Below are 19306 nucleotides of genomic sequence, written 5' to 3'. Positions count from 1 at the left end.
CTCCGTCCTTCCCTCTTGCCTCCTGTGGCACCTGCCTTAGGAGGGCCCGCATCTCCCCACGCGATCCCTGCCCTAGCACAGTGGCCCGTGGGCTCGGAGCTCAGGCACCAAGGGAGCCTTCAGACCGCCTCCCAGGTAAAGCAGCTTGTGCTGACGGGCCTGCTTCAGTGCCCCGTGTCTCTTGCTGCGGGAGAGGCAAAGCGCAGGAAACAGTCCGGCTCTGCCCCCGCTGTTTCTTTTGGGAGGCCCCTTAGCGGGCGTGTCCTGTTGCAGTGGACTCCAGGAGCGGTGCGTGCTGGTAAGCAGGGCCACTCACCATGTAGCTGTTGGAGACGTGCAGGTAGGCAGCCGCACACTCCAGCAGGTAATAGAAGGCTCGGGGAGCGTTGCCTATGGCCACATAGTGGCGAGCCAAAGGCACAAGCACTGATTCGATGATGGCTTCGCATTTGCAGGAACACTCGCCACCTTCCTTCTCTTCGGTCCTGCTGGGCTGGACTAGACTGCTAGACTTTGGCCTCTCTTCCTCAAGATGGCACCTGCTGGGCAATCGCATCCCAGGGGAATGTCTTCAGGATGGCTCCACTCCTCTGGCAACCACAGGCCACAAGGCCCAGGGATAAGAGAGACCCAGACAAGCGCTCCTCCACCAAGGATGGGGAGGGCACGATCCTGCGGGTACATGCGACCCGCGATGCGACCTAGCAGAGCTGAACTAGGCTGACGCCCAGCAGTGCACACAGAGAACAGAGAGCGCTTTCACCACCTCAGAGCTGGACTTGGAGCTCCCCGCAACTGCTGTGCGCCTCACAGGTAGGCTCACAGCTGGTCCACAGCCCGGAGGGGGACATCTGTGCCCTTAAGCACAGAGCTCTTTCTGCTCAGACCGGAGTCGCTTTCCTGGCAGGGACCCCCCGGCTGAGCGGGTGACTCCGCAGCATGCCGATGCCCAGCCCCTCTCTCATGTGCACCCCAGGAAAGGACCCCAGCACAGCCGCGAACCCAGCCCCTCACCTTTCAAGGTGGCCGGCAGCACGGTGGTCTCCAGGCTGACGTCTGGTCTGATGGTGCAGACCCTGCCGCTGTTATTCCCAGCACTGGAGCTTGAGGTGGCTGAGACGAGGTGTGAAGCCTTGACTGCAGAAGCTGGGTAGAGAGAGAGAGGGAGAGCATGAACAAGGTGGGGCAAGTCCAACCTGTCACGGTCGGGTGCGCTTCATGGCCCGCACCGAATGCGGTCAGTGAGCGGGGCAAACCGGTTTCCACTGCAGTGTTTTTGTTTGCATCGCCCTTGCAACTCTTTTTCCGCCTTCAGACCAGCTGCCCAGCTGTACTGAATGAACGTCCCGCGACAGAACGCAGCAGTTGCTGCCTTTGACCGCGCTACCTCCCACAGCCAGGGAAATTGCCGGTGATAATCCAAAAGGCAAAGCCCATGCAGGCTGTCCCCAGGGTGACAGCACTCTGCTTGGCATTGCTCTTGCAATTACTGCTCTTGCATTACTGCCAAGCTCCTCAGTTCCCAGCGCCTTTGCAGGCATTTATGGTTTTGGATTACAGTTTCCCAGGTCTGTCCCTCTCCTGCAGAACGGCTTTCTTCTCAAGGGAGCTGGTGGCTTGCCAAGGTGACAGCAAGGTGTGCAGGAGCCCACACCTCAGCCAGATCAAGTTCTGTCCTGCTGCCAGATCGGACTCTGCCCAGACTCACTGGAGAGCCACAGGACACGGTCGTGCCCGGGGGAGGGAGGTGCAACAGCGTCTAGCCAGTGCGCAACAAGAGTGCTTACCGACCAAGCCCTCCCAGTCATCCTCTGCTTCTTTGTCCTGCCTCCCAGTGTGGAACAAGAGCATGTTGTTGCAACGCAGGCAGCGCAGCAGTTCCTCGCAGTAATATGGGATGCCAGAGCTTCTTTGGATCAGGAACCTGGGCAGGAGCAGAGCCAGCAGTGACCAACACCAGGGAAGTATGGTGCGACACAGTTCTGATGGGCGGGCGGCGAGTCACTCAGCCTCACAGGGTAACCAGCCTCTTCGTCACAGCTACGGCGCACTTCAGAAGGGGGCGGTCCTCCCACTGGCTTGGACCCCCTTGGTTTGGGACCCCCTGACCCTACACCGTTTGCTGGAGTCCGTGGGGAAATGGTCGTGGACAATGTCCCAGGCACAACACAGCAAGCCTGACCTTCCCTGTCCTCAGGAGCCCAGATCTGCTCTGGCAGCTGGCTGGTCCCCTGCTCCTGGGAATCCCTCCTGCAGCCTGGCCGCATAGGTCAAAGCCTTTTTCACACCTCAGCCACGCTAAGGCTTGGGCACCCACCTCCCTCTGCTCTCCTCTCTCCTCTTCTCTCCCCTTTCCTCCCTGCCTTGCCCTCCCTCCTCTGCAACAGCAAAGGGCTGTCACTGCCCACGTGCTGCATCTTGGGAGCTGCCTATTCTTAGCTCACGCCTGCTGTGGTGAGTCTTAAGGAGAAACCCAGGTCCTTGCTGGAGTCAAGGATGCTGCCAGAAGGCCCCGTGCTTCCTTTCCTGCGGGGCGACTTCCTTCCGTGGGCGGCGTAGGTCCAGCCCCTCCGGAAGAACTCCCTGGCCTGCAACATACCTTGCTAGATCCCTGGGGATGCTGACCACTCCAAGGTCCTGGCAGGCTTTCTGCACCACAGCTGCAGGTTTCAGCTCTTCCAGATGAAGACAGCTGATTCTCTGGGACATTGTGCTGTCTGCTGCAGCTTTGAAAAAGCTCTCCGTTCTCTCGTGGCCAGGAGCTAAGCTCATGACCATAAAGAGCGTGACGCTTTGGAGCACGGGCCACATGATAATCCAGGAGGCAGGGTCGATGAAGTGGGCGTTGTCGATGACAAATATGCCGAATTCTCCTCCAAGGGTCTGAAAAAAGCAGATGGGTCTGTGTGGGGTCTGGCGGATTCTCAAGCGTCTTCTAGGGGAGGAAATGTAGCCCCTCTCTCCGGAGACAGAGAATACTCAGAAGTCTCTCCCCAGCCGCTTCCCTCTTCAGAAGCTTACTGGCTGTTCATTTCTGCGAGACTTTAGGGTCTCCTCAGACATCACTTGCCCTTCTGAAGGAGGGAACTTGGGCAAAGGAACGCAGAAGGCGTCAATCCTCCTCCAGGGCACATACCCTCCAACTTAACAGGAGGCGAGCTACTAGGCATATGGGGAGGGCTCGAGAGGGGCTTCTGGGAGGAGGGGCTCCTGGGCCCTGAAGGGCGATGACCCTGGCACATCGTCCTGCTGCCCACTCAGGCCGCTCTGATGTGGAGCCTGCAGCGGGCAGGGTTGTTTTCTTTCTCTGACCCAGGTGGAAGGAGGAACGCTCACCTTCTGTAGCACTTGCGTACAAGTCAGGTGCAACTCCCTTTTCCTTGGAGTGTCATGCATCTTGCGAATCTCGTCCGGGATGGCAAACTGGACAGGAAAGCGGAGTCAGAAAGAAACATCATCCTGGGACCAGGCATGCCTATCCACCAAGCTAGACGGCAGAGCAAAGCGCCTCTGCTTTTGCATGAGGTCAGCACGAGCCTCTCTTCACTGGCCTTTCCAGGGTGCTGACCAAGACACCTGGCTCATGCACAGGACATGAAGTCACCACAGGCAGGGAGCCTCCCCGGACCCAGGAATCAGAACGCGGTGCCATGAGCCCCGCAGCTCCCAGCCCGGAGCTAAGCCTGCCCAGCGGAACACCCAGACAACAACCAGACTACCTCAGGAGGCCTCCCTCTGGCTCTCACCTTGACGAGGAAAATGTCATTGAGGAGGCAATATCTGCTCTCTTCTATCGCCCCTTGGAGCTTGGCCTGCAGGGTGCGCTGCCTGTCCTCGCACGTTTCACCCGCCTGCAGGCCCAGAGCCCTGGCCACCAGCATACGGATGGCAGAGAAGGGCTGCCTCACGTTGGCCTCGGTCAGTTCCACGGTGACAACCCTGCGGTGCAAAAGCAAAAGGCACCTGAGCTGCAGAAAAGGCCCCCAGTAGCCCACGCCTGCCAAGACAGGAGAGCTAGAGATTCACGCCGCCTGGTTCTTACTGCAAAGGAACGCAGGGTGCGCAGTCCCGGGGGTGGGGGAGGAGGGCCAGGCACAGGGCAGAAGCATCGCAGTCTTCCACGAACGTCAGGGGACGGGCACGGGAAGGGTCTCAAAAAACCCACGTACCTGTGCCTGGCGGCCTGGCCTAGAAAGGCCAGCTCGGTAAGTAAGTGGCTCTTTCCAGAGCCCAGGATGCCTACATACGCCAGGATGTGCGGCTGTCCCAAAGCCTCATAGGCCTTCAAGCTGCGTTCAAAGAGGTCAATCTCCACCTCGCGACCTGTGAAGACCAACCAGGAAACAAGCTGCTGCAGCATGCTGAAAAGCAGGGCGGCATTCCCTTTTGCTGGCACGGCGGCTTCCCCCCACCATGTCAGCAAGCCTGCCTACACCCAGGCCTCCTTCCAAGCCCCTCATCTCAGCTTTGGCACCACTGCCTTCCTTAGAGCACTAACAGACCCGCCTGCCCGCTGGCCACACGGCGCAGCTCCTAGGACCTCTTTCACCTCGGCTTCTCCTCCCAGAGGCAACGAGATTCAGCCAGCTGGACGCAGCTCCCCACACTGATCCAGCCCAAGACTGGAGGGCACACTTTGAGGCACTGCAGGAAGCTGCGCCCAAAAGGCATGCCAAACATCTCACTGCACCCTGAGCTCCAGAGCTCTTGCCAGCACCCTGTAGCTAAGGCAGCGTCTTCGGGCCTGTTCTGGTTTTGACTGCGATACAGCTCCTTGTCTTCACAGGAGCTTGGATCGAGCTGTGATGTGGTGGACTTGCCACCAAAGGAATGCTGAGAACACACTGAACCCTTGCCGAGCAGTGCTGGCACAGTGTCAAGGCCTCTGCACTTTCTCATGCTGCCCCACCAGCCAGCAGGCTAGAGGAGGGAGGAAGGGAGGAAGGGAGCGAGCGGCTGTGTTGGGCTCAGCTGCCTGCCGGGGTTAACCTCCAGCAAGGCGCACAGCTTTGGGCAAAGGGAAGCAGCTGGGGTTCTGAAGAGCGAGGACTTCTCTACTTACCCAGCAAGGGGCCATAGTCCGACCTCTCCTTGGTGAGACCCATGTCAAAGATGCTAGAAGGGGGAGAAGACAAAACATGCGTCTCACTTAGTTGGTCGGAAGCCAGGGAATATAGAGCCTGCTGTGTTAGGGGAGGAGACCCTCCGCAGGTAACTGCTTTTCTTTCCAGCAGCACGCTATCCGGAGCGTGCTCCCCGGCCAAAGTTCGAGTGGACATGCCAGGACAGCTTCAAGCACAAAGAAGGCCAGCAGCCGTGGCGGGACAGCAGAAGGTGTTGGGAGTCCCCCGCCAGAGGCCGAAATCAAAGAAAACCCAGATGGGGCAAAGAAGCCAGGGTGTGCTGTAGGCTAGTAGACTGCTTTGTCACCCTGGACAAGCAAAAGCAGCCTCTTGGAAAGGAGGACCTGTGTCACTTAGTGGCTCAGGACACCAAGCATCTGGCACCTTTGGCTCAAGTCTTTTGATAGTTTTCAAGAGACAGCAACGTTAACATTCAGAAGGTCCTCCAACCCTGGCCCAGAGGGACACCTGAGAACTGAGCAGGCAGACAGGAGGAAGAGTGGCCCAGTGGCCCACCTTTCCCCAGGGCGACATGACTGACCCAAAGCTTCCTGCGCAGAAGGAGCTGGGAAAAAATTCCTCCTTGCGTCAGAATGACCTCTGCCATAGCCTTGCACGTAGTGGAGCAAGCACAGCGCAGGGAGCCCAGCGGAAAGCCGCTTGGACAAAGCCTGCATGGCTAGCGTGCGTCTCCAAAGCAGGACAACCTTCCCCACCCCACTGGCATCACTCCTGGCTCTCTTAGCAGCAGGAGACAGAAGGGCAGAGAGGTACAAAGCAGACCCGTGCCAGGCCTTTGGATCTTCTTGGCCACGGGGAAGGGATGTCTGTGGGAGACCAGGCTGGTCTTTTGCTGCACAGCTCCTTTTTGCCGGCCAAGGTTGCACCCTTGGGGTCCCTGTGCCCCCATCCAGATGGCTCGGAAGACACTCACCACTTCTCGGTGATCCCCACATATTGATAGATATGGCCGGGATTGGTAACGCCTTTCAGCTTTGTCTCCGGCAACTCCTTGAAGAAGTAACCGGGCAGGCGAGAGGCTGCGTAGGTGGCTTCATCACAGGACACCAGCCTAGGGTAGTGCACCATCAAGCGGGCAGCCAAGTTCACCTTATGGCCAATCACTGCCACAGAGAGAGAACACGTTGACATGGTTAGGAAAGCAGCCTTGCCCCACCCTTCAAGGCCAAGGGCTACTTCCCCTTGTTGTCCATAGGTGCATGCCCAGTGGACTGCACCAATAAGCACACAGAGCTGAAATCCACACGAAGGTCTTTTAATTAATTAACTAATTATATAACTCTGCAGAGTCAGGTGCTTGGCGATCTTTTGCAAAGCCAGCACACTTCAGACTTGAATCACCGTTATTTATACACAGCAAACTTGCAAAAGCTATCTCTTTGGCTACTTTCGATTGGCTATTACAGCTCACCTAACTTATGTCTACTGAGTTTGCACATTACAGAGGAAGAGCGGGGGAGGAGGGGACACCAAATCCCACATCAGCATACATTAGCATTTTGATGGGTATGTTTTTTAATATGTTTATGACCCTTAATGAGCAAAAGGTTACTATAGATCAGTCTGGAGCTGTTGCTCTCCTTCTTGTTTTTACCTTTTATCCCATATCTTCCTTGCTTCTGCTAGCTCAAGGCTGCCTGTCTCTCTGCTCCCTTATTTTCTCAGCTAAAAGACTATACGAGCTATAGAAAAGACTACACAAGCTATGGGCCTCCCTATATTCTTCAAGGTTTCCTTGTTTTTTTTTTCCCCAGCTTTGGGACTACACCCTCAGGCACAGGTCAACCCAGCGGCAGGGCAAGCGGACCCAGCGGGAACCACAAGTCTCTGAGCCCATTCTCCCACCTCAGGTGGAGACCGGTGCCATCTGGGCCGCCACCGGCAGGCTGTGGCATATGTGCTTGCCCCAGCCTGCCCATCTCTTCATGACTGACATCCTTAAGCGCACCCACGCCAGCCTCCCACTCTTCAGACTAAGGTGCGGTACCTGTATGTTCGGCCCTCTCAGGGTGGCCACAGAGGCCGCAGAACACCGTCCCGCTGGTGACCCCGACGGACACTGCCCTGGCACGCAGGGAGAGAAGCGCAAAGTCAGTGGCGCCCCAGGCGCAGTCCTGCTCGCCCCGCTCCGCCCCTTCCCACATCTCCCCTTGGCGCCAGCCAGGGCCACCTGCTGTCCCACAGCCAGGGCGCGTCTTGGGGACTTGGAGAGCTCGGGGCGCAACACACCCCGCTCACAAGGGACACGGGGAGGGCGCACGCAAGATGGCTTGGACCCTTCCCCTGAGGCACGATGGCTGCGACCTGCAGCAGGCCACAGCCCCTCTCATTAGTGGAGGAAAGCAGGTGCTGCCCACAGAGCACCTACAATGCCAGCGACTTGAGATCACGGGGCTGGGCCCGAGCCCTGTTCCTGGCCCTGTTGCCCAGAGGGGCCTGCCTCTGGCACCAAGGAGCCTCGTGCCCTGGTGAGGGCTCGCTCCAGCACCACGACTGGCAGGCTCTGCTTGGAGGGCCTGCGCCTGGCTGCCCTGAGCTAAGCCCAGGGGCCGCCTGCTGCCTCTCAGGGTGCTGCCTCAATCCTGCCAGGGACAAAGGAGGCCAAGCCAGGAGGCCACGTCTCTTGCTGGTCAGCCCCCTTGCGCTGTCCCAGGCAGCACGCACGCCCTGCAACGCTGCCACACACTCACTCAAGTTTCCTCAGCGACGCGGAGCACATGCTGACGATCTGAAGAGCGCTTTCCAAGGCATGGATGCTCTCGTGCTGCAGCTTTGCTCCAGACAGTCCCAACACACAGAGGAATGTGCAGCCCTGCAGAGGGCGGATGCAACACATCTGGTTACAGTGCCCGTGGCCAGCAGCTAATGTCGTTCCGCTGCAGTCGCCAGGGAGACCAGCACAGCTGCAGGTCAACACAAAGCCACAGAGGACTGATCCCACCGGCAAGGCAGAGCTGCTTCTCAGTCCCTCTCCACTAAACAGACACAGGCCACCCTCTGGGGGTGGGATTGCTCCCCCACGCTCACCTTATCAAACAGGAGGCTTTTGTTGATTTCGCCCTTGTGAGGACTGAGGATTGCTGAAATGATCCTGTTGGCATTAGAGAGGCCCCTCCTAAGATCCAGTAAGTTGGCCTCTGCAGAAAACTGCAGCTGGACAAAGAGGCTGGTGACTGGCCGTAGCTCAGACCACAGGTGCAGCGGCATATCCTCATCCATCTGGAAGGGAAGAGCACGACAGCTTTGCCAGCCTGTTCTCCCGGGGGTTCCTCTGGGCCCGTGCCATGTACCAAGGGAGAGCAGGCGTGCTCGCAATACCAGGTACTACTGGAGGAAGGGTAAGTCCTCTGCTCGGTGCCAGTCGCAGGCCAGCCCGCGGCAGGCAGGTCATAGCACAAACGACAAAGGAGGGGAATGTTCCAGCAACAGCCCATCTTGTGACAAGTACGGACGCGAGGGGCGACCCTCTGGCACGTCCCAGGGACTTGAGCAGACTCGCCCCCTTGTCCTTGCCTCGTGCCCACAGCACGTCCAGAACAAGAGTCCTGGAAAAGGCAGAGGGAAGGCCACCTCCCGCCACCCGCGCCTCTTTGAGGAGCAGCACAAAATGGGCAATTTCCTGGCACATGCAGCACCAGTAGCCCTGGCATCAGTTCCCCTGGGTTCCCGCCTCAGGCTGCTTTTCCTTTCCTTTGTCTGTTTTCACGAGAGCTCCACCCCTGCAATGCACACCTTCTTCTGCCCTCCCAAAATGCAGCCTCCAGCAGCGGTGGCCTTACCTTCCTGAGAGCGGCTGCCGGTATGTGCTTCTTCAGCCTTGCTGCCACTGTAGGATCACTGGACATGATAAGAGCTGGCCTTCGGTGCCCTAAGGGAAGCAAACGCAGGCCTTCACTAGCAGGACGGGACTAGAAGGGGGCTGAAAGACGGGGCTAGCGCTGGGCAAAGCAGAGCAAAGATTCTTTGGTGTTTCCTCCTGCTCCCCTCTGCAGCTGCTCGGCCGGAGCCGTACCCTGGCAGGAGGGGGCGGCAGCGACAGCCTCAGCTGAAGCACAGGAGGGCCAAAGGCACGAACGTTGACTGAAAGGTGGAAGAGGGCAGAGGGAGTTCCTCCCTGGAACTCTGAAGCAGGCAGGCCCCATTTTTCCCGCCAGTCCCGGAACACGGTGAAGCAGGGACTCACTTATCCTTTCCAAATGCCGCATCTTCGCGTGTTGGTCAAAGCGGCCTGCAGCATCTTGGCGTTCTGATCCAGACCTGTGATCCATCTTCAGAACCTGCAGACACGCAGAAGGAAAGTACTGCCACTGGCCGCCCCAAGGAGCCCCAGGAGACACAGCCGGCCCCTCCACTCTCGCTTTCCAGAGAAGGGCAGAAGCTCTTGGTGCAGCAAGCCCACTTCTCTGGATTTTCAGCTGGGACAGAAGTGCCTACTCAGAAGGACCAGAGCCACGCAGGCATCACCCAAGCATGCCCCAGCTCTCAAGGACAGCTGCGGCGACCCACGGGGGACATTGCTGGTGGGGCCCAGACCCTTCCCGTGCTTCCCTCGGCCCCTCACGCCAAGCAAGCACAACCCAGAGATACCCCTGAGGTGGTGGGGCAACTGCTTCAGCTCTCCACCAACCCTTACGGCTACAACTCTCTCCACGTCCAGCGCCTCAGCCTTCTAGCACCTGCCTCCTTCCCTTCCGGGTGCGGGTCTTCAGAAAGGCTCTAGAGGCCAACCCGTCCACCTACCTTCAGAGACCGTTTGCCACCAAGAAGCTTGGTCTGGATCTGTTCCTGCTCACACAGCTCCCAGCAGGTGGGTGAGAGGACCACTTCACTTTTAACTGCAAGGCTTTGGGCCTCCATAACTTCATCCAGGGCCTGGCTGCAGATGAAGTAATGCTGCTCCCTGTCTCCGGCAGTCAGCAAGGTCATTTGCCCTGCGGAGATCCCTGGGGAGAGAGCGAGAAGAAGCACTGACACCAGGGAGCTTTTGACCTCTATGGCCCCCCAGCACCTCAGCTGGCCAGCAGCTCAGCTGAAACCCAGCCTGGAGACAGGCATTAGGGAGGGGGAGGAGTAATGGTTTTAGACTAAGAAGTAGATTTACATTAGATATTCTACTGTAAATTAGAATTGGCGTCTGCAAAGACACCAAAGAAGTCGACGCTGACGATGTGTTGGCACTGCCGGGCATCTCACCCTGCTGCCTGTGCCACCAGCCCAGCAGAACAGCAGGTTTGATCAGTGCCTGCTCTCTTTGCTGGCACGCAGGTTGTAGTTGTCTGCTTAAGGAAAGATGGGAGGCTCTCAGATAGCGGGGAAGGGTGGAGCTTGAGGTGAAGAGGTGGGAAGAAAAACAAGCAGGGAGACGCAGGTGATGTAAGGAAGGCTGCAGTCCGCTGCTGTCGCCTGCTCATTTGCGACAATCCTTCTCAGCAACACCAACCCTTGGCTGCTTGGCTGCCGGAACATGAGGCAGCTTCCCAGAGGCGACGCGTGCCTTACCCAAGCGGCAGGCAGGGCAAAAGTGCCTGTGCAGGGACTCGGTGTGGAATGCTGGCAGGGGAGGCTTTCCATTGGCGCTGGCCCCTGCAGAGGTGCCAGCCTTGCTCTGGAGGCAAGAAGCAGCCAGCAGCACTGGAGAGTGCCAGGGCTGTGCACGTGGCACAGCTGACCCAGCAGCGCCCATACCTATCTTCAGTTGGAGCTTCACACCCACGTGCGTGTCACGAGTGCCATGCTTCTTCTGGATTTGCTGGCAACACTGCAGCACCAGGCCGATGGTCTGAGGCAGCTGAGCTTCCGATGCTCTCCACAGCACCAGCACAGCATCCCCTGGGGAAAGGGAGGGGAAGGTGAAGGCTCTCCTGAGGGACAGCAGCAAGCGGCCAGCCGGCGTGCAGAGGAAGATGGGCTTGTGGGAGGGCATCCTCCTGAGGGACGGCACCCTGGCCACAGGGACCCCTCCCCTCTGCCGGGCCAGCCACAGCACCAGCCAGGGCGGCAGAGGAAGAGGGTGGGTGGCGGGGGGACCCTCTGCCCGGCACTCCTCCGCAGCTGCAGCGGCCAGAGAGCTGCTCCATCACGCCAGAGCACAGAGCAAGCGGCTCCCGCGAGAAACACTGCACAGCAGCAGGACACGGAGGCAGCCTCCTCCTAAGGACACACCTCCAAACTTCAGGATGTCTCCTCCAAAATCCAGCACATCTGCGGAGAAAGAGAAGGGAAGGCAGAGTTATGGGGGTGCCTTCTTCTGGAAGCCGTGGGGCAAGCCACTGTGGCCACAGCCCTGGCCCCTGCACAGCGAGTTGGGAGGCAGTGCCGTGGGATGCTACACAAGCACAGTACGCTGCAAGCTGGAAGGCACCTCTGGAGATTATCTGCTCCAGTCCCGCAACCCCGTCTCCACTCAAGCCGAGCCACCCAGAGCCACCTGCCTGGGGCCACGTCCAGATGCCTGGTGAAGATCTCTGAGCGGGGACACTTGCAAATGCTGCCAAAGTGGTGGCCACCACATGCTCGCGGTCAGAGACATCCCCCAGCATAAGGGGCTCATGAGGGCCACACACAGATGTCAGTGCCAGCATCCCTAGGTCACTGGCACGCTGGCACTCACTGGATGCCCCCAGCCTGCCCGGGGTCCTAATGGCACCAAAGCGGTGTTCCATCGTGGAACTGGAACTGTCTCTCTGCAAGCACAGAGGCAGATGCTGAGAAAGAGGGTGTCCCCTTGCCTATGCTATCAGAGAATGATCTAGGTTGGAAAAGGCCTTCAAGATCATCAAGTCCGACCATCCACCTGGCCTACTGAGTCCATATCGACTCAGTAGGCCAGTATCTGATACCGACGTCAGACTGACAGGCCTGTAATTCCCTGGAAAGTCCTTCCAGCCCTTCCTGTCGCCTGGAGGCACGTCTGCCAGCCTCCAGTCCGCTGGGGCCTCCCTGGTCAGAGCGGGCAGCAGAAGAGACCTGCTGCGCTCCTGCCTCGCCACGGGAGCCCCACGGCTCCCACTGTCCCCCCAGGCCACAGTGAGCTCCACAGCCCTTCCAAGGAGGCAGGAGCAGGCGGAGCAGCAAGGCTGCCTCTGCCCTCGGCAAGCAGCCTCAGGGCCCGATGTCCAACAGCCTGGCAGCATGGCTCTTACCCTCCAAGATGTCACACATGTAGTCATTGAGCGTTTGCGCCAGCTCGTCAGCACCTCTGTCTGCGCCGCTCTGCTGGACGCACTTCTCTGAAAACGCAGTGAAACCTGCAGGAAGGACACACAGAAATCAGGACATGTCTACGTGGGCCAAAGGACCTGGCAGCCAGTCCCGTTCTGCCAAGCCCAAGCGCCCGTCAGTCGCTGCGTCACAAGAGAAGCCAACCCATGCTCTCTTTAGCCATCACAGCAGGAGTCCTCAACAGTGACAAAACAGCTGTGCCATCTACGGGCCAGGGCTCCCGAGGGCCTGGTGGCTCGTTTCTGTGGAGGCTCCACCGTGCCCAGCCCACCTGCAAAATCCGCTAAGAACAGCACTCCCCCGATAACCCTGGGGACCAAGTTGTCCCAGATGAAGTCCTCAGGAAGAAGGAGATCGGGGAGGAGCATTTGCTAACACCAGTCCCACCCCTGCAGTTGCACAGCCTGTTGCCACCTTCCCAGCATGGTGGCTCCTTCTGACTTGCGGAAAACAGACTCCACAACCAGTAAGATTGTAAAGTAGGTATGTTTATTCGGCGCTGGGCAGCACAGGGGGGTAGTTCCACCAAAGTCATGCGCACCTGACGCAGCAACTTGCCATGGTTATATGCCGCAAAGAGTTACATATGCATGAAGAGAACCTAGCACTGCTGTCACAGCACCTCGGCTCCTGTGAGAGAGGGAGTTAGGAGAATCTTATCAGGTAGAGTTAGAGCGCTGATAGGATTAAACTAGTGGATGCTACTTAATGTCTTTGCTAACTATTGTGCATTGTGCAAATTAATTAAAGCAAGAAGCTTTGGGCCCCTTACCAAGGTTAGTCTCTTGATAAAAGTGTGAGCCTGTCTTAAGGAATTGGCAGAAGCCGGTCCTGAGGGTGGACAAGAGCCAAGGAGCAACTGAGTCTGCGCAAAGACAAGAGGTCAGCTAGCGGTGACGAGGAAGAGTCACCAACCTCCATCCCCATGAACCCTGGCGACCACCACCAGGAGACACTGCGCAAGCGCAGATGGGAGGAGCTTATGGAAATGACTTCTTGAACTAATTTTAAGATGAAGTGGGGACAGGTTATGACTATGTATAGGCGCATTGTGAAACTTCATGCATATGTAACTCTTTGCTGCATATAACCATGGCAAGTTGCTGCGTCAGGTGTGCACGACTTTGGTGGGACTACCCAAGTTTTCCAAAATTACTGTGTGCTAGAAATCTAGAGTTGATCCCCATTTTAGCAGTGTGGTGCTTTTACTCAGGTGGACGGCCGAGCTCCACCACAACTACTCTCTCACTCCCCTCCTCAAAGAGGAACAGGGAGAAAATACGATGAAAAGGCTCAAGGGTTGAGATAAGGACAGAGAGATCGCGCAGGAATTATTGTGACGGGCAAAACAGACTCAGCATAGGGAGATAGTAAGATTTATTGCTGATTACTAACGAGCTAGAGAAGTGAGCAAGCACACAGCAAGGCTGTTCCTCACTCCTCTCACTCTCCCAGCTGCTGTGTGGCCCAGCGTTTTTTTTTTCCCCTGTCTTAAATATGCTCTCACAGAGGCGCAAAACAACATCGCTTACTGGCTCGGCTCTGGACAGCAGTGGGGCCCTTACCTAACATGGGGCAGCTTCTAGATTCTTCTCACGGAAGCCACGCCTATGGCCCCCTGCTACCAAAGCCTTGCCATGTAAACCCACTACATTCCACCCCTCGCTTCTGTGAAAAGCATATTTAAGAATAATCACAATATTCTCTCACTTTACAATCATCACAATCTTCTCAAACTTGACTTACATTAAAAAAGAAGAAGAATTCCCCACACCAAAATAAGCATAACATCACAACACCGACGAGGTGGACAATTTACATACACACCACCCCTCGTCCCTTCATGAAACATATTCCTTCACAATTATTGCTTTCTTAGACTCTTCACAATTATTACATTCATAACAATCATCCAGTCCATGTTTTGCCCGTTAATTCTCTCAACTATCATCATCTCAAATTCCTCGAGCCCCACGTTGGGCACCAAAAAGGACTGTGGTGCTTTTACTCAGGTGGGCGGCCGAGCTCCACCACAACTACTCTCTCACTCCCCCTCCTCAAAGAGGAACAGGGAGAAAATACAATGAAAAGGGCTCAAGGGTTGAGATAAGGACAGAGAGATCGCGCAGGAATTATTGTGACGGGCAAAACAGACTCAGCATAGGGAGATAGTAAGATTTATTGCTGATTACTAACGAGCTAGAGAAGTGAGAAACAAAGGAAAGAAACCAAAACCACCTTCCCCCCCAACCACCCTCTTCCACCTCCTCCCCCCGAGCGGCGCAGGGGAGCGGGGGAATGGGGGTTATGCTCAGTCTATAGTGCTTCTTCGCCGCCGCTCCTTCTCGGTCACTCTTGTCCCCTGTGCTGTGGGGTCCCTCCCACGGGATCCAGTCCTTGCTGAACTGATCCGGCGTGGGCTGCCCACAGGCAGCAGCTCTTCAAGAACTGCTCCAGATGTGGGTCCGTACCATGGGGTCCATCCCTCAGGAGCGAACTGCTCCAGCCTGGATCCCCCACGGGCAGCAGCTCCTGCCAGCTCACCTGCTCCTGCGCGGTCTCCTCTCCACGGGCTACAGGTCCGGCCCGGAATCTGCTCCGGCAGGGGTCTTCCACAGGCCGCAGCCTCCGTTGGTGCAGGTCCACCTGCTCCACCGTGGTCTCCTCCACGGGCTGCAGCGTGGAACCCTGCTCCACCGTGGCACTCCATGGGCTGCAGGGGGACAGCCTGCTTCACCATGGTCCCCGCCACAGGCCGCAGGGGACTTCTGCTCCGGCGCCTGGAGCACCTCTCCCCCTCCTTCTTCACTGACCTTGGCGCCTGCAAGGCTGTTCCTCACTCCTCTCACTCTCCCAGCTGCTGTGTGGCCCAGCGTTTTTTTTCCCCTGTCTTAAATATGCTCTCACAGAGGCGCAAAACAACATCGCTTACTGGCTCGGCTCTGGACAGCAGTGGGGCCCTTACCTAACATGGGGCAGCTTCTAGATTCTTCTCACGGAAGCCACGCCTATGGCCCCCTGCTACCAAAGCCTTGCCACGTAAACCCGCTACAAGCAGGTAGATCCAGTCCCTAGCCACAGAGTAACAGCGCGAATCAATAACAGTCGGTCTGTCCTGTCTCTTCTTTTGCTGTACATTTGATTTACAAATATTTTATTCTCCATAGGATACAGCTTAATGCTGTAGAAATGTATATAGCTACTTCTTCCTATGAGGTTATATATAAAAAAAAAAAAGTAGAAATAAGTTTAAGACTGGAAGAAGGCAAAGAATATAGATAACATTCATCACCAGAACCTTCCAGAATGGTTGCTCAGTTCTTCTGGTCTGGGGGGGCGGCTGGGGGCTGGGGGCAGGGAATGCAGGCTGCTGTTCAGTTAAGGTCAGTGGACCACTGACACGACCAGACTGAAAAATGCAAATACATAAATAAAATTCAGAAATTATTCTATTCTGGCTAGAAAAGTTGTTTCATGTTGTTCCATCCATCCAAGAAGAAAGGTGGAAAATAACAGTGACAACGTGAAGTTTAAGAGAAGAAGAGATAAGGAGTGAAGGATGGAGGATGAGGATGGTAACATAAGCAGCAAATGCTGGTTAGTAATTAACCTCTTAGAAGATCACTAGAAAAGAGATATTTAAATAGGAGATTTGTTTTGTTTTGTTTTGTTTTGAAAACACTGGCTTGTGCTTTTAAGGGTCACCGATCATCTGAACTGTTTGCAAGGTCACTGCCTGAAAACTGGAAAACTTGTTCAATAAAATTAACAATTCTGTATTTTGAAAATGATACCGTTTAAATACTAAACTTCATAAACGTTATAATTTGTGTATTACGTTTATGAATCCAGTAGTTCTTAACCGAAAACAGAACCAAATGTTTTAATTAAGGTTCAATAGAAAATAAATGTATTTCAACTTTCCAAACTCATTTTTCAGCAATTTTAGCCTACTGTAATTCCAATTAACTGATTCAAATCATGCTTCAGTCTGATGTAACAACAAAATCAAGTTTAACTCTCATTATTCCATTATTGCCTAACATTTTCCCAAAGTAAAAGTAATTTAGATGCATATAAAAGACACCGCATGTAACCAGCACAAAACCAGTCACTTCATTTTTAATGTGCATAAAAACAAACAAACCACACACACAAACCCACACACATGAATGGTTAACTTTCTGTTCACTTTTTTTTCAGACAAAACCTTCATCTTACTTCAGAGAGCAATGTATTGAAAAGCTGAAGGAGCTCCCTCCTTGAAATCACCCATTCCTAGAGTCAAAATGTTCAGTAATTCATCTACTCACAAACACCTTTTCTCCTCTTCCTCCACAAATTACGTCTCATCTCAGAGCAGAACCATGCTACTCTGCCATGTTATTATACCGTCAGCTGGGATTTACATGGCTGGGATTCGTGTACTTTTAGACCAGCAGAGATCATTCAATAAATTCGTTTGACCTCCTGCATACTGCAAACCACAGAGTTTCACCTCAACAATCCCACATCAATCCTGCAGCTCCTAGTTCAGCTATTTTATGGTTTATGATTATAGCTAAGCTTGGCAAACATTGCTGAAAAGATCTACAAACTAAAATTTTGCTAAATAATGCTCATAATGCTATCAACTCATTTTCCAGAAAGATTCATACCCATGTTTTTTCAGTTAGAACATTTTTAGGAAGCCAGATTTTGACTGAAAACTTATCACAGAAATATTTATAAAAAATGGCCAGAGATAAAAGTGTTCAGCATGGATCATCCTAAATCTATTAACAAAAACAGTGCTGGTGATGGATTGCTACTCTACCAAGGACAAACTGTTAAAAACACACAAGGTAAATTCTTCACAAGTGGTAAGTATGTTCCCATTGTGCTTGTAGGTTCACAGTTGCTTTAAACCAACCCAAGTTCAGGCTGCTACCAAAAAGACAGCTGTGCCAATCTCCAAAAAAAAGCCCCTGTTGCTGCTATTCCCCTTGCGCTAGCCCCAGTTCTGGTCAGGCTGTGTGGAGAGCTGAATACTCTTCTTTTTTGACGTAGCTGGATTGGCTTCTTGATTAAAACTGTTACTCAAAAATTGCGTTGGCACAAGCGTTCAAAGGAGGAGGAATGAATGCATGCATTGAACAGATCAGTTCATTCTTTTGGATTGCAGCCTCCACTTTTGATTGCAACCTCCATAATTAAGAATACTTAAACCAACCAGGAAACTGAAGCCAGACTGGACTTTAGACGTGATATTGTCCTAAAACCAGACTTAGAGCTTTCAGTTCTGTTCTAAGCTTTGCCACGACCTCCTATCTGGTTCTGGTTAGCAAACACATCTGAGCTGAACATTCGGCGATATTTAACTCTCAACTACCACACTCTGGGAACTAAAAAGTTCTTTAACTAAAAAGTTCTTTTTCTTAGAGCATGAAGATTCCTGAAAGGACAAAGCATCCTAATAAATTTTTAGTAGCGTAACAAAAGTTAAAGGGCACGGTCACCCCGTATCTCCATAGCTCCAACAGGATAGTTGCTACCACCCCTGCACAGCTTACACCCACTCCTCATCCTCCCAAGTATTAGTCAGCCCAGTATATCAAATTCCCTTAGATACAGACGACTTTCTAAGACTTTGTGCTTTCATCCTTTCCTCCCCCGCTACCACTGTGCTCCCATTACAGCCTTAAGCACAACTGAAAGGGCCAGTGTTCTTGCCTCACAGAGAGGCATTTAGTTATGTTTTATTGCTTCTAATTAACTAAGGCAAGGACTCGGAGGGAGCGGTAAAACAAGAAAGGCTGGCTTTTGATAGCGTTTTTACTTTAACTTGATACATCCTTCTAAATTCTTAAGTTGACCTGTCAAGGCACAAAACAAAGCGCACAATAGCAAGAATGTTCAAATGAGTGCTTGGTGGAACAAAAACCCACAGAAGTGCCCCAAAACTTTCTTTCCTCGGGACATTTAATCTTTATTTCAAACTTCTGGATATACATCAAAATCTATTTGAGTTTCCTGTGCAAAGGAATAGTGCAACTTCAAAAGAAAACGCATTAAGCTCTTTTTCATTATGCAAAGCAAAGCGGAATAGTTGCTATACTAGCCAAAAGTGACCAGAAACCAAAAGAAACAACACCTGCTAGCATTTTCCCACTTTTCACAGTAGCTCTGTTATTCCTGCTTTCAGAACTCAGCAGTGTATGAGTATCGTAGATGTACGCTCAGTTACTTGTATCTGTGATGGATAATGCCGTGAAATACATTTTCCCTCAGTGGCTAAGCCTTCTAACTGATGATGATTTTACCCTTCCGAGTAAACAAGATCAAAACCAATCAAGATGAACGATGTCAACAAATGCAAAAACACTGCAGACTATAAAAAGCATGACATGTTAAGAAAGAGGCCAAAGCTTTCCTTGGATAAAGTCCAGCCTTAGACCTAGAGCATAACTGATTAATTGGTAAAGGACAAATGAAGAAAGAGAAAGGGAACAAAATTGGGCTTAGCTTAAGTATTTGGCCAGAGTATCTCAACACGCTTCGTAAGAGAAGATGAATACTACCCTTTTTTAGCTAAGGAAAGACTGCCGTATCTACTAAGGAAATCAGTGCTGGTCAGAAGTACCCTGGTTGCTTAGCTCCCAGACATATAGTATCTCCTCAGGAATGTATTGTTACTAATGAAATACATAGTCCAAGAACAAATGTAGGAACACTAAAGCATTACTTTCATGCAACTGTGCTACCGCATGCTGAGCTAACATACTAGCTTTTATTGGTTTTGTTTTTGTTTCCTCCTCTGCAAGCATCTAGAACTTATACTTAGCACCCTCTCACATCCAGAAGAACAAAGCCTGAAACGCAATGAACCTGAGCTCACGAGGCCTTGTACCGCAGTTATTATGAGCACAAAGGGCACGGGGCATCTCCCCACTCAGCGGGCA

At 53.8% G+C, this 19306-nt stretch overlaps 1 protein-coding gene across 1 annotated transcript; it reads right to left on the bottom strand.

The window, feature by feature from the left end:
* Positions 1-360: 360 nt before the first annotated feature.
* LOC310889675 (adenylate cyclase type 10-like) lies at positions 361-18657 on the bottom strand. The gene is made up of 18 exons (XM_083817510.1): positions 12287-18657; positions 11307-11345; positions 10830-10973; positions 9885-10087; positions 9328-9421; positions 8924-9012; positions 8172-8363; positions 7835-7956; positions 7132-7208; positions 6058-6247; positions 5063-5115; positions 4170-4323; positions 3747-3939; positions 3337-3423; positions 2600-2883; positions 1788-1924; positions 1015-1146; positions 361-590 (listed from the first exon to the last, which is right to left on the bottom strand). Exons 1-18 carry the CDS (start codon positions 12303-12305, stop codon positions 499-501), a joined length of 2301 nt encoding a protein of 766 aa, XP_083673636.1. The 5' UTR covers positions 12306-18657; the 3' UTR covers positions 361-498.
* Positions 18658-19306: the final 649 nt, after the last annotated feature.

This window comes from Anser anser, assembly GCF_964211835.1.
Source record: "Anser anser genome assembly, chromosome: Z".
In the NCBI taxonomy this organism is placed as follows: domain Eukaryota; kingdom Metazoa; phylum Chordata; class Aves; order Anseriformes; family Anatidae; genus Anser; species Anser anser.
The sequence above is the reverse complement of the archived record's forward strand: the minus strand, read 5'-3'. Positions and strand labels throughout refer to the sequence as shown.